The 13,440-nt window shown below is 51.2% G+C and overlaps 1 protein-coding gene across 1 annotated transcript in view; it reads right to left on the minus strand.

The window, feature by feature from the left end:
* Positions 1–729: 729 nt before the first annotated feature.
* PAPPA2 (pappalysin 2) overlaps positions 730–13,440 on the minus strand; it is a 73,950-nt gene continuing 61,239 nt past the window's right edge. The window contains exons 21-22 of the mRNA XM_052666680.1: positions 4,805–4,903; positions 730–2,996 (exon numbers count right to left, since the gene is read on the minus strand). Coding sequence (XP_052522640.1) covers positions 2,922–2,996; positions 4,805–4,903 — 174 coding nt within the window. The 3' untranslated portion in view covers positions 730–2,921. The remainder of the gene's footprint in view (positions 2,997–4,804; positions 4,904–13,440) is intronic.

Consider the following 13,440-nt stretch of genomic DNA (forward strand, 5'->3'; position numbering starts at 1 on the left):
TAATGCCCTGTTCTCTGTATGAGTTCCAGTCCTTCCTGATCTTTCCACTTGCTCAGCCATGACTCACCTTCTCCACCGTCTGCAAGGCAGACATGGCAGAGGAAAGACAAACAGCTCCCAGCCCAGGTTTGGGCTGATCAAATCCTGCCACGTGAAGTTGGGGTTCTTAGGGCAGGTGAATGTAGGAGCCAGGATGCAGAAAAGGGGACACTGGCCACCAACTGGTGTCCTCTGCCTTGGGGACACGGGGTGTTCGTGGGCTTTGGAGTCTTCCATGGGACAGGGATCATCTGGTACTGTGGCATCAGTTCATTTTGGTCCCTGTGTCCTTATACCTGGGTGCCACAGTGAGGTTGCCCACTTAATGCAGGGCATTTTTGTGCACATATACAAGGAATAGCTGGTAGAAAGGAAAGAATGGGAGGGAGGGAGGGAGGGAGGGAGGGAGGGAGGGAGGGAGGGAGGGAAGGGAGGGAGGGAGGGGATGGAGGGGACAGAGGGAGGGAAGGAAGAGAAAGGGGAATGGGGGGAGGGAGGAGGGAACAGAAGGGAAGGGAGGGAGGAAGGAAGGAAGGGAGGAAGAGAGGGAAGGATGAAAGAAAGGAAGGGAAGAACAAGAGAAGAGAAGCAGAAGAGGTAATTAGAGTGCTTCCCCAAATGTTTACATGCCCAACCATCTTTCCCTCCCAGCCTAGACCAACTTCAGTTGAAGCAAGGAAGCAGGAGAGGTGAAGGATGAGAAGATTATTTATTTTTCATAGATTTTTATAAAAAATAATTATCAAATACAAAAAAATAAAAATAGCAGCAGCCTCCATTGTGAATAAAACCCTAAAGGGGACACAAACCACTCAGTGTTGCTATAGAAGAACAATATTTTGGTACGTAGAAGCTATCCATTCACGAGAAGCACAAATCTCCCCCAGCCAAGCCAGCACCTTGCCCACCAGTCTTTATGCCCATGGTGATCAGGGATGGGTCATGTCCAAGACAACAATTTTAATTTAAGAAAAAAAAAAAAAAAAAAGTCAAATGTTGGCATCTAAACACATAGGTGCCCAAGTAGAGCTGATATTGAGCAGGGGGCAAGATACCAGGGCATGAAATTCTCCTATCTATCTCCGTGGGTCACCTGCACTCCATGTATGTGTGGCTTCCATGGCCCCATGGCCAGCAGTTCCCCAAGGTGTCCCTCAGCCCTGCTATGTCTGTGATGGGGTAGGCTGGGACACCAAGGCAGGAGGAGGCTGGCTGTGGGGTGAGAGATAGGGAAAAGGCTCAGAGGAGGTCACAGCATCTCCTGCCTGGGACTACTGGGATATCCAGGTGCCTCTGCCCCCTGCTCCTTTCCTTCAGCTAAATGTAATTCCTGACAACGTAGGCTGCAGGAAGGATGCTAGCAAAAAGCCAAAGGATGCCTTGACAATCCCCAGTCTCTCCACACCGTGTCACCCTCTCTCCATTGCTTGGTGCCAGACAAACCCTGGTTCGGAGCCTGGCTCCACTGGCTTAGCTTGTGCTCTGGGGATGTAGTGGAGCAGATGTGGGGCTCCCAGCCACAGAATGGGGTTGCAGAGCTCCTGGACATAGATGGGTTTCTATGCTCTTGCTCCATGGTCCATTCTCTGCTCTTTCCAACACTTTTGTCTTTGTAGCATAAAACCAGCAGTGACGGTCTCAGCTGAGCCAGTACCTTCCCTACCCTCTGTATCTATGGGGCTGTGTCCAGACTCCAAGCCTGTGGAATCAGCCCTGGGAGCCAAAGTTTTTTGCTGGCTCAGTTTTCTTTCGAGGCTAGAAGCAAATTTGAAGGTTTTCACTTGGTCTCTACAGAAGGAAATGACCCAAGAAAGGCTGTACTGGGCATGCAGTGCAAAGGGCCACAGAGATGGCAGTAGGGAAAAGCTCAGTGGGAGATGGTACTCAAAGAATCCTGATGAGTCACTGGAGTTCTCCCCTCCCTGTGCTACAGGGCCTGTTCTCCTCCAAGATCTGCTGACTACACTGTTGAAGCTCATGTTTGGAGATAGGGGAAAGAAAAGGAGGACCCCTTCAGCCTCCTTCATTGCAGAGCATCACAGTTATTCTGGCTTGCCCATCACATCCTTCATCTATCTGGGTCTCAACAGCCAAGGCAAGTCTAGGGCACAACATCCCTTTTCAACCTCAAAATCCTACTCCAGGACCAGAGCAAAGCAAAGCTCCAGTGAATCCCAAGGGCAACACCTGCCATCAGCAGATACTGAGAGTACCTTGAGGTCCTGGCCTCCACGCCGTCCACCAGGAACTCCCTCCTAGTTGGCTGGGATGTTTGGCTTCTCTCTCTGTCGTCCTTCCAGCTCTTGCTCCACAAACGAGGGGAAATTCCCTGCTCTTCCTGCCCTGACCTGCACTTTTCCCAATGGTTTGTACTTCACAGCAGCGTGGGTGTGTGACAAAGGGTATCCTTTCTCAGCTTCATCAAGAGCAAAGAAAATATAATATATAATACTTTATATATATTATATATATATATATGTATATATATATATAATTAAGTTTAAATATTTGCAGAGATCACAACTACCTCGACCTTGCTAAAAGAAGCCTGTACAGCAGAGGGAGGGGAGTGAATAGTGACAAAATCCAGAGCAAAAACGCTGCACCAGGACACATGTCTGCAGCCGCATCCAGGCTCCTGGTGCCGGACCCCGCGTGGAGCCCCTTGGGCTGGACCCGAAGTCCCCGGCAGGAGCCTATGGGGATGGGGATGGGACCACCTGGCCTCCTTTTCCACAGCCACCAGCTACTCGGCGGCCTCCACTGCCATCCTTCTGTCTGGCTCATCCTTGTGCCTCCTGCCCCGGCACCCTGCTGCCTCCTTTGGTGTCCCTTCACTCCTCCGGCACTCGCCTGACTGATAGAGGCCCTCCATGCCCCCTCTACTGGTTCTCCTCGGCCGCCGGGTCGCGGCAAGTACACTCGTCCTGGTCACAGTCGGCAGCGAATGGGATCACCTGCAATGACACAAAGGAGATGTTAGCCCAGATCGAGCCTCCGCTCTGAGATCCCTTGCCCACCTCCATAGTATTTCTCCATCTTGGTATGGGCAGGCTTTGGGCTGAAGGTGGTGTAGAGGAGACCACCAGGCTTCACCATCACTAAGAAACAGCTCCGCTGTGGGGTGTCCCAAGCTGTGCCCCATGGCTGGGCTTTGTTCTTAGTGTCTTCCTCTTCAGCAATTTGCATTTCAAATTTTGCCATCACAGGTGAGCTTGGGTCTTGTGACCCAAACATTAGGGGGAAATGCCTGATGGGCATTAGCCATTTGGACTAGGGGAGACATGTCTAGATTTCAGTTTTACTTTGAGCCACGTTGTCTATGTCTGAGCCCATGGTCCTGTCCTTCCAGCTGTTCCTGGTTCTCCAGGCTCAGCTGGCCTCGTCCTTTCCACCTCTTGGAGGAACTCAGCACCTCCTACCCACAGCAAACTCCATATTGCCTGGTGTAGGAACCAAGTTATATGCCTACAGTTCTTGTATGCAGCAGATAAAGAAAACCCAGGCAGGCTGGATGCAGCGTGGGCAGGAATGGTCTTTGGCAGGAGAGGCAGTGGGTCCATCTATGGTCATCCACATGCATTAGAGAAGGTTGACTACATCAACTGTATCCAGCCAAGCAAGCTTATGTCACCTCAGCCAATGACAGCAGAGCAGGGTGGAAGGGCACCAGCAGAATATCTGGCTCCTGGTCAACAGATGCCCAGCAGTGGGCCATGGGAGTTGAGGTAACCAGTTCCTATGGAGACTTTATGCAAACCAGGCTCAGAGCCTGGAGTTTTTCTAACTGTGGGAGCATATCTGATTTTTGGCAGCCAGTGAGAGGCTGGAGAATTTGGTGTGTTCCATCCTTAACAGAGAAACACAAGAGGCTCGTGCTGCTGGAGAGCTGCCTGTGGGGCACACAAACTGGGCTGTGTCTCCTTGGGACTGCCTGTCCTTTATTTTGGCCAGAGATCCAGATGCCTCAACTCCAAGAGCCATGCCCTACTCTGAGATGTGCTATCAGTGTGGAGGTTTCACTCATCACCTGGCTGTAAAGCCTCTTCTCTCCTATCTCAACTGGATCTTCCCAGGATTTCATTTTTACCTTACTCTGTGTGTGCTTGTGATGAAAGGAAAAATGATTCAAGCTCCACAACATAAATGAGAAGATCCAAATTCACATATTTTTGCACTGAGAAATTCTCTCGTGTCCTATGGTTTGTTTTGCTGCTGGATATGTTTAGGAAGGATGGGCTGTGAGTGCTGGGTAGCAGGTTAGGTGGGAGGGGTGATTGTGGGAGACAGAAGAGGGTCTGCACAACTGTAATGCCAAGTTTCTCCTTATATGCTATCTCTCTTTTTTTTTTTTCCCCTCCCAAGGAGAACTGGGAAAGGCAACTCATAGCAGATGCCAATGGACCATGCCAAAATGCCAAATTCCCTTGAGATCACTCAATTTTACAACAAGGTGACTTCTGACTCACCATGACTAGCGCTACATCCTATGGAAGGCATGTATTTGGGACTTATTTCCCAAATTGAGAGGGAATCCTGTGAGCCTCAGCAGGAGCTGGGTTGAGCTCTCCGTCCCTCTGGCATGGGTCCAAACCTCACTGTAATCAGTGGAATGATGTCTATCAGCTTCAGCTGGTTTTGGTTTAAAATCATGGGTTTGTTGATGGGAGAATTCTGTTGCAGGCCTGGTTCCACAGCCAGCAAAGCACAGCTGATGGTGACCACTTAATCCCAAATGCCCATACTGTGGAGAGTGCTGACTTACCTTCCTGGAGGACAGCGTGGAGGAGCAGCAGTCACCCCCATCATACTGGCAGTATGCCCGGTTGTTGATGGTGTCACACCAGCCATCTGCTAGGAAGGGCTAGAGAAACGAATTGTTGCTGAAAGGGTTATTCAAAGGTGCAAAGTTCCCCCCAGGAGCAAAAATCCCATGTCCTCAGCAAGCCCTCTGTACATTGCTCTCATGCAATGGCACTGCAATGCAGCTGTGCATGTTCACAGCCTGAGAAGGGCTCTGTAAGAGGCTGACCCAGCTCTTCTCTGCATTGCCACTCTTCCCATCAGAAACCCTTCTTCTAATGGGCTTGGCTCTGAAGTTGAGCTTGGTGACTTGACTTGGGCAGCTAAGAGCAGAGAGGCAGTTAAGATCAATAGAGCATCCTGCAAGAGGATCAATTTTAGGAAAACAGACACTTTATTTCCCTTGGACTAGGGAGTCCAAGGTCAGGAGTGCCCCAAAAGTTCTTGTGCCCAAGCCAAGAATCGACAAGCAATGGTGGCAAGGACTAAGCCTTTATCAGAAGGCTCTTGGTCTAACTCTGACATCAGAGGACATGTCCCTACAGTACTCTAGACTCTAGAGGCAGCTCTAGCCCTCTCTACAGCACACAGCTCCACCAAACTTTGCCAGGCTGTACTACAAGCCTATTTATCCAGTGGTCAGATGGGAAAAAGAGATCTCGAAGCACTTATTCCCTGTGGTCAAAATCGAACTCTGGCTTGAGTAGAGAAGGCATTAACCCTTCTGATAATGAGAAATATTGGCAACACGGCCACCTTCTAGCTTCAGACTTGGCCATCTTCATTTTCATCTCTCTGCTTCATGGCTCCATATGGTTGAGTAGTGGGGGACTTTCACTGAGTGGCACAGCCCAGTGCCCTTTGCTGCCCTGCTGTGAGTCACCATGGGGTCTCCCTGGTCTGCTGGAGATGTGCAGAGCCCGTCTTTGTGCAGCTCAAACTAGTGCCCCAACATTAACAAGCCTTCCATATTTTCATCTGTACTGTGGAAGCAGAAAGCTATTCCAGCAGAATAGCTTTCTGACCAGAAACATAAAACGGCACGAACAGCCATTCAGAAATCCACTTAATTTTTTTTTGTCTGGCTACATGAGTCATCTGATTAGAGAAGAGAAACAAGTAACTGGGGCTGAGCAGCAGCCAGCTGGGCCTGAGAAACAACACCGCACAACTGGTGCAACCCAGCAGCATGCATGGGGAGTGCTTGCAAAGAGCTGTCAGAAGCCATAGCCGAAGTTTATTTAGCACAGATCCACATCAGCACCGCCAAGCAACAATGGGATGTGCTAACAGAATGGAGAGGCCATTCATTATCTGGGTGATTAGCAATGAAATATTTCTCCTGCTCTGCATTGGCAGCTACTGGCTGAACAACTGTGGCCATCCTCCTGCTGTCATCAGAAGAGGTTCCTGGTAGAAACCTGGCCATCTCTTTGCTCGGGAAAGCAGCCAGACCCATTTCAGTTGGTCTAGTGGTCCCAAATGATAAATCAGAGGACTTCAGGGTACAGTTTCACAAATACAAAAGGGTAAACACTTCCAACAAAGATCCCCAATAGCTCTTAAAGAATGGCGAGTAGAAGTCTCTGGTGAGCTGGGGCTGGCAGGTGCAGGATGCAGGCAGGGGACTGGCCGCTGGTGGGGACACGCTCTGGGCATGATTTTCTTTCATGGTGGAGTTTTTCCTTGAGCTTCACTCCATGTTTCATGACTCACTGGCAAAACAACACCCGCTGCTTCTGTAGTTTCCATCTAATTACCGCAGAGGATTGCTGGTCCCAGCTGCACAGGTCTGAAACGATTTCCAGATCATGCTTTGTGTGCAAGGTGGGGGAGGACAAAGGGAGGGACAGGATGGGCAAGGAGACGCTCTTACTTTCTCTCTATAACTTTTAGGGCTAATTGCCCCCTTTCCTCTATCCTCCAGAGTGCATACCCCACCCCAAACAAATACAGGCTCCTATGGCAACACATGTTGGGGAAACTTAACAGCTCATGCTCCAAATTACATTGGAAAAACATATGAGGGGAAAATAAGAAATGACTAATTGGACTGGAGACTCCTGAGAGCCAGGAGTATGGGTTGGGGACACTGGCCCCGTTCCTCGCAGCACCAGAACAGGTTCAGCCTCACTGCTTACAGGACAGTGGCAGATCAAGGAGAGCAACCAGAGTTGGTCTGATGAGGAGCTGCTGCAGCTCTCATTGGATCTCCGATGGAGATGCCATGAATCCTGCTGCTTTGCCAAAGAGCCTCCAGATAGCTCTCATTTTTACAAGCAGAGAGAGCGAACTGTAGCGCTCCCCTTGGCTTCCCTTGGTTCATGCTTGTGTTAGTCTCATCACGGTCTTGCAAGAGTCTAGAGAAGGACACAGACAGTGCAACCAAGTATGAGCAGGTGATTTGAGAGAGAAAGCCACCTATGGATGGTACCAGCCCACATTTATGCTGTGTGGCTCTGCAGAAAAATACACCAGCATGGGGCGAAGAGAGGCTGGACTGTGCCAAGGTCTCCAGGAAGACTTGGAAGTGTGTTAGAACATGATGGGGAGCTGTAGGGCCAGGCTGCATGCCACCAAGAGCTGGGCTTTGTCATCCATCTTGAGACTTGGCAGAAACATCACCAGGGCATGTGTTAGCACGTGGAGAATGGCACCTGGCACCACAGAGCCAGGCAATGCGCTGCCCTAATAAAAATAGTAACTGTGCACCAAGTATTTTGCTCACAGCATTTTCTTTCACCCTTGTAGTGTCCTCAGAGTAGGAGCTGAGGCTGCTGGCTCTGTCCCTGCAGATGAACCAGACCAGACAATATGGGAGCATGTGGCCACCTCCCTTGTTCTTGTCCCAAAGTCATCAGCTAGGTGGATGGGGTCCAGATGCTTTTCTTCAATCTTATATGTAGGTTGATTCACTGTGAAAGAGCTTGGAAGGGTGTGACAGGAACAGCGGTGAGCAAGGCAGCCAGAGAGGCTGGGTTTGGGGAAGGCAGCAAAGCAGAACGGATAAACCACAGATGCCATCAGTATTGCACATATTTTGGTGCTGCGTCATGGGCACTTGGTGAACAGCATTTCTCAGAAATTCAGGCCTTGCTCTGGTTGAGCAGACCTGAAGGCCCAGTACCTATCTACTGGCAATGACCCATTCCAGATGCTTCAGAGAAAGGTGGAAAAAAGAAAAAAAATGCAATGTGCACCTGGCCAATTACATACTGAACAGCTCTTCTGTGCTGCTGTGGAAAATGCTTGCGATTTCCATCTGCCTACAGCTAGAGAAAGCCCAGATCCTAGTTTCAGAATTCAGCCTCCGTAAGCAAAATATTTCCTGCCAGCCTCTAGGATGCTGTGCAGGTTCTGTGCTTTGCAGCCACACTGATTCCATGTAAGCAGGGCATGAAGACTGCTCTTGTGCTTTTACCAAGCCATCAGACCTCTTGCTGTCTTTGTATCCTTTCCTTTGGGAAACAGTATTTTGATGGACTTCAGACCCTCTGCATTCTGGGATGGCCATGTTTTACCCTGCAGGTGCCTTTGTTCTTCTCAGCTGTAGCTCTCACAGCAGCCCCAGAAGAGCAGGGAAGCACCATTCTGGCATGGGCAACAGGCAGAGACCAGCCCTGGAGATGTCATTGCCAAACTCCATGGGAAGACTGGAGATCAAAGGGAGATGGTGCAGTAAAGGAAGCAGGGTCATGGCTGGGTGATAACCTCTGCAGGGACATGCCTCTACTTGCTGTGCACTTGGTTTTCCAGGAGCATCAACATATGCTCAGCACCAGACACAAGAAAGCAGTGACTCTCACCTCGCACAGGTGAAAACCAGTTGGTGGTTGATGAGTGTCAGCCCAAAGCCAGGCTGATGGCCACAGGACATCGAGCTGTTCTGGAGTTGGAGGCAGGGGTTTCCTTCTTTGCCGCCCCATTGCAGCCCCAGGAAAGCTCTGCTATTCCAGGAAGTCTCAAGGAGGACACAAAGAGTGCCCAAAGCCCTGTTAAAAGCCAGGTTTACTCAACCCTCCACGTATCCACCACCCCATGGTCTTCACTTGTGTCCCTGGAAAACCCCTCATGGAAAAGTCCTTGTCCCATCCCTTCAGCACCAGTCCAAAGCACTGTTTCCCTATAGAGACAGCAGGCTGCTCTCCATCTCTCCAGCCACAGCCACTGTTAGAGGGATGCTACAGCACACTGTCCCCAGGATGCATCCCCTTCCGTGCTGCTGCTGGTGGGGCAAGGAGCCCGGCAATTCTTGGCTCTCCAGCTTGCCCAGGGAAGTTGACGGGGAATGCAGACTGTGGGAGGAAATGACAATGTTCATTGTTTGGATTGAATATTTTTCTTGGCCCTCTCTCTATTGCAGCGTGCCTTTTATTTCATTATTTTTTCTCCCCCCTCCCCGACACCCCGAGCATGCTGACTCTCCCTCTCTCCTTCCTGAGGCTCTCTGGCACGCAAGGAGGAAATCAGGTCTGAAAAACACAGAGAGGGACAGAGAGGGAACAGGGCTGGCATCTGGTCAAGAAGATTTTTGGGATGCCTCGCTGCCCTGAGCCACTCTGAACAGCAAGTGAGTGCTGCCCAGCTGCTGTGCCCAGGAGAAGAGACCTTGAGGGAAAAGAGCTAAAGAAATTTGGCCGGAAACACCTGAGACCAAGTGTCTGGGAAAAGACGAAAGAGGAATAAATTCCTGCAGCCCTAGTGTTTTGTCCACTATTTCTGTGTCACCTGGTTTCTGTCCTCCGAGCCATTTCTGTGCACCTTTTAGAATCACAGAATCATTAAGGTTGGAGAAGACTTCTAAATCTCCAAGTGAACCCCAGTCCATCCCACCATGCCCACTGCCCACATCCCTCAATGCCACATCTTCATGGTTCTTAAGTTCCTGCAGGGATGGTGACTCCACCACCTCCCTGAGCAGCCTATTCCACTGCATCACCACTCCTTCTGAGAAGAAATTTTTGCTAATTGTTGCCCTAGGAACCACATGCCCCAAGGATGGCTTGGAAGTGAAAGTAGAAGAAGCGTCAGTTGTTTCTGAGCTTGCTGGTGTTCCCAAGCCACTCATTATCAATCACATCTTCTCAGGTTCTCCAGGTGTCCCCTTAGCCTTGTCCCTTGTACATCCTGATCTCACTGCTCAGAGGTCACAGAAGGAGGAATAACCCAAAGGCAGGAAAGAACAAGCAAGGGGCAGTGCAGGGAAATGCCACATGCAGACAGCACTCCTGGCAAGCCCGAGGGTCTTCGAGGGGTGTCCTCAGGGCTCCTCATCCCATAAGCCTGCCACCCTGCCCCCAGCACCATGCCCACTGCTGGCAGAGCCATCGCCTGCCAAGCCCTTTGTGCAAAGTATGTTGCAGGATAGGACGGGTTATGGAAAACAAGCCCTGAAAACCACAAGGGCCTCCTGACCCACTTGTATCTGGTTTCTGCCAAGTTCTTGTTACAGATCTTAAACAGAAAGAAAAACAATGTACAAGGGATGAAGGAGCTGAAGGGGAATATTCGTGTTGGAAGAGCAGTTGGCTGGGCTGTGCTCAGGGATGTTTGTTTATTGTCAAATGCGACTCAGTGATTTTGATTTCAGCGGGTGCCTCCAGTGGTTTCCCACTCCTGTCTGCGTCCCCAGCTGCGTGATGGCAATGTCTGAGAGAAGGAGGCAGCACTTGGGGCTCTGCAGCCTGTCCCTGGCATGGTGCTGCTGTGTGGTCTCTGGGTGCCCTTCCATTTGCTTTGCCTCTTAAGAAAACAAACTCCACCTGTATGCAGGGCAGGAAAAGCACACCTCAGGGGAATGCTGGAGGAGAAGCAATCTGTGCTAGGTCAGCCCACAGCCAGAGGTAAGCATCATGGAAATGTGCCCAGCAGGTATCTATAGACAGCTCCATCTCTAGAGGGCTGCCTGCCACCCAGGGCTTTCCCCTTTCAGGCCAGGGGCGGCGTCTAAGCCCATGATGACCACAAACTTCAATTTAGTCACAAGGATTGCTTCACTACATTCTCTTGAGACACGGCACACACTGTCCTACATGGGAATGTGCCAGAGTCTTGGGCAACTTGTTAGGTGTGTGCTCACCTGGAGAACATGGCCCTGTGAGCTCTGGTGGAACACCTGGAGGAACAGTAGTCACCCTGCTTCTTGCAAAAGGATCTTCTCCACACTTTCAAAGCCAGGTGGCAGACAGAGGAAGAAGGCAGACTGGATAAAGGAGTCACAAAATGCTCTCATGGAGGGAGCATTAAGGTTGGAGTAGATTTCTACGATTGCCACGGTCATCATGGTCTGATGGTCAACCCACCCCCACCATGCCCACTGACACGTCCCTCAGTGCCACATCTCCACAGCTATTGAACACCTCTAGGGATGGTGATTCCAACACCTCCCTGGGCTGCCTGTGAGAGTGAATTTAAATGGCCATGTTGAGATACCTGGCTGCTTTTCAGGGCAGCTGGGGCACCCCACTGCCCTATGGGCCAGGAGCACAGAAGAGGCCTCTTCCAGCATTATACTTCTGCCTGGTTCCCCGTGCTGAGCACAGTGTAACACAAGAGCCCCTGTGGTGTGGCAGCAAAATGTCTCATGGATATGGGGAAGAGGCAGCCACCTGCTGAGCGGACCCATTTTGCTCAGGGTCCCATCCTATCCCCCATTGCATCAAGTTACAGTGGGACCCTGATTTTAGGTGAGACTTCCCCATCTTTATTGTACATGCTGTCAGAGGGGTTAACTGTGGCTGCCAAACGCTGGACACAAGCCATGGAGGTGCCAAGGGAGGGTTTTGTGCACAGCACTGAGAAGAGCAGAGGACCCATGTTGCAGGCAACAGATCCATTGGGTCCCAGCTACCTGTTGAGTCACAAGAGGCGAGAACAGCCTGCAGCCACAAACACGCCTCCATCCCTAACTCATAATTTCCACTGCAATTACTCAGGAAAACCACAAAAGAGAGAACAGCTTAGCATTTTACGATCGTGATAACATGATCGGCAGCGCACGCAAGGGCAGCAAGACCTTGTCCTCATGGAGAAAAGACCTGCAAAATCCCTGACAGCTCGCGCCAGCCACAGCCTCCTGCCATGGGCTGCTATCACCCGTGGTGGCCTCGTGCCGATGTCCCTGGCTGTCCCCCAGCAGGATTGCTCAGAGCCCAGCCAGGAGGCCTCAGGCAGGGCAGGCAAAGCCTGGGAGCTCAGGCCAGCTCCAGAACCCCAGGTGTTCCCCACTGAGAAGGCAAAAAGGGTGCCTACACCTGCTACTGTTAACCCTTCACTATCTGTGCAAGTGGAAATGGTGCAGAAGGGCTTGGCTGCCCATGTCTGCTTGATCACCGTAAGAGCAGCCTGCATTTTTCTTCAGGATGGTGGTCTTACTCCATCCTGTGAATATGACGGTGATAAAAGAGGTGGGCTTTTCCACCTGAACCACCATGTTCTTCTCCTGCAGTGAGGGTAAGGAGAGTGCAGAGCTGGTGGACTGGAGACTGCTTTGCTTTCCCAGGTGTGACGAGCACTAGCTACCCTCATGCATGGACTCACACAGTACCAGGTCAGCAATGAGGACAAGTGGTTTCCCTCCTCCTCCTGCCAGCCCCAAGCCCCCTCCCCTCTCCGTCCTGTGCTGCCATCTGTTTTCCTACGGATGGAAGGGGATGAGATGTTCCGCTGGCCCTTGAGAGGCAAACCGTCTCGGTGCTAACTTGTATTCCTGATGGGCTTTTGGAAGGGTTCACATCACTCCCTCTTTCCTTGAACTACGTGCCTCCACACGGAGGGGATGGGGAACTTGGCGCAGAGCAGCGAGAGACAGGAGGCAGATGGATGGCCAGATTAATGGAAAGGGAAGGGAGGTGGGGAGAGGAGTGAGAGGGATGAGCAGGCAGGCTGGTCTGCTGCCAGCAGAGGAGAGAGATGAGCGAGAATCTCACTGATGCCATTACTCGGTGACTTGAAATTTCCAGCAAGAGGTTGGCGAGGTGGGGCTGGGTTGGTCAAAGCTGGGCTTGGCTGCTGCTTACTGTGCCTTAGCCTGAAGAGGGCCCTGTGGGGAGGGACCGCGCCAGCAGCCAGGAGCACTGCACTTCTCCTGAATAGGGCTGTACCCTGTATGAGGCGGCCAGATGAAAGCAATTCCTCATCCAGTGCACTCAGTAAGAGACAACAGCATCTCCAAAGGGTGACTCAGAGGGGACCTGGAGAGGCCACTGAAATGGCATGGAGAGAAGAGGCTGGGCTCCAAAAGAGATGCCTCCAGTGAGGGATTACTGTTAGATAGGGAGGAATCTGGGCCTAAGACATCCCACACAGCTGGCAAGTCGAGCTGAAAAACACCAAACCCAGGAGGAGCTCCAAAAGCAGAAGATTCCTTGAGCAGGCAGATGAAGAAGATAAGGGAATGAGCGGGGGATGTCATGCAGCAAGGCCAGGTTATGGGTTGTATTCCATCCATACCCTACTCTCACTGCTTGGCATCTCCACAGCCCACAAGAGATCGGCCCCCAAGTGAAATGGCCTGCAAGATCACCCAGGGAGATGCAGGCAAGGAGAGGAAGGGGAGTAGGGGGTGAGAGTGCAAGAGAGCACAGATGTGATGGAAAC

Source organism: Tympanuchus pallidicinctus, unplaced genomic scaffold (genome assembly GCF_026119805.1).
Source record: "Tympanuchus pallidicinctus isolate F22 unplaced genomic scaffold, pur_lepc_1.0 scaffold7, whole genome shotgun sequence".
Classification (NCBI taxonomy): domain Eukaryota; kingdom Metazoa; phylum Chordata; class Aves; order Galliformes; family Phasianidae; genus Tympanuchus; species Tympanuchus pallidicinctus.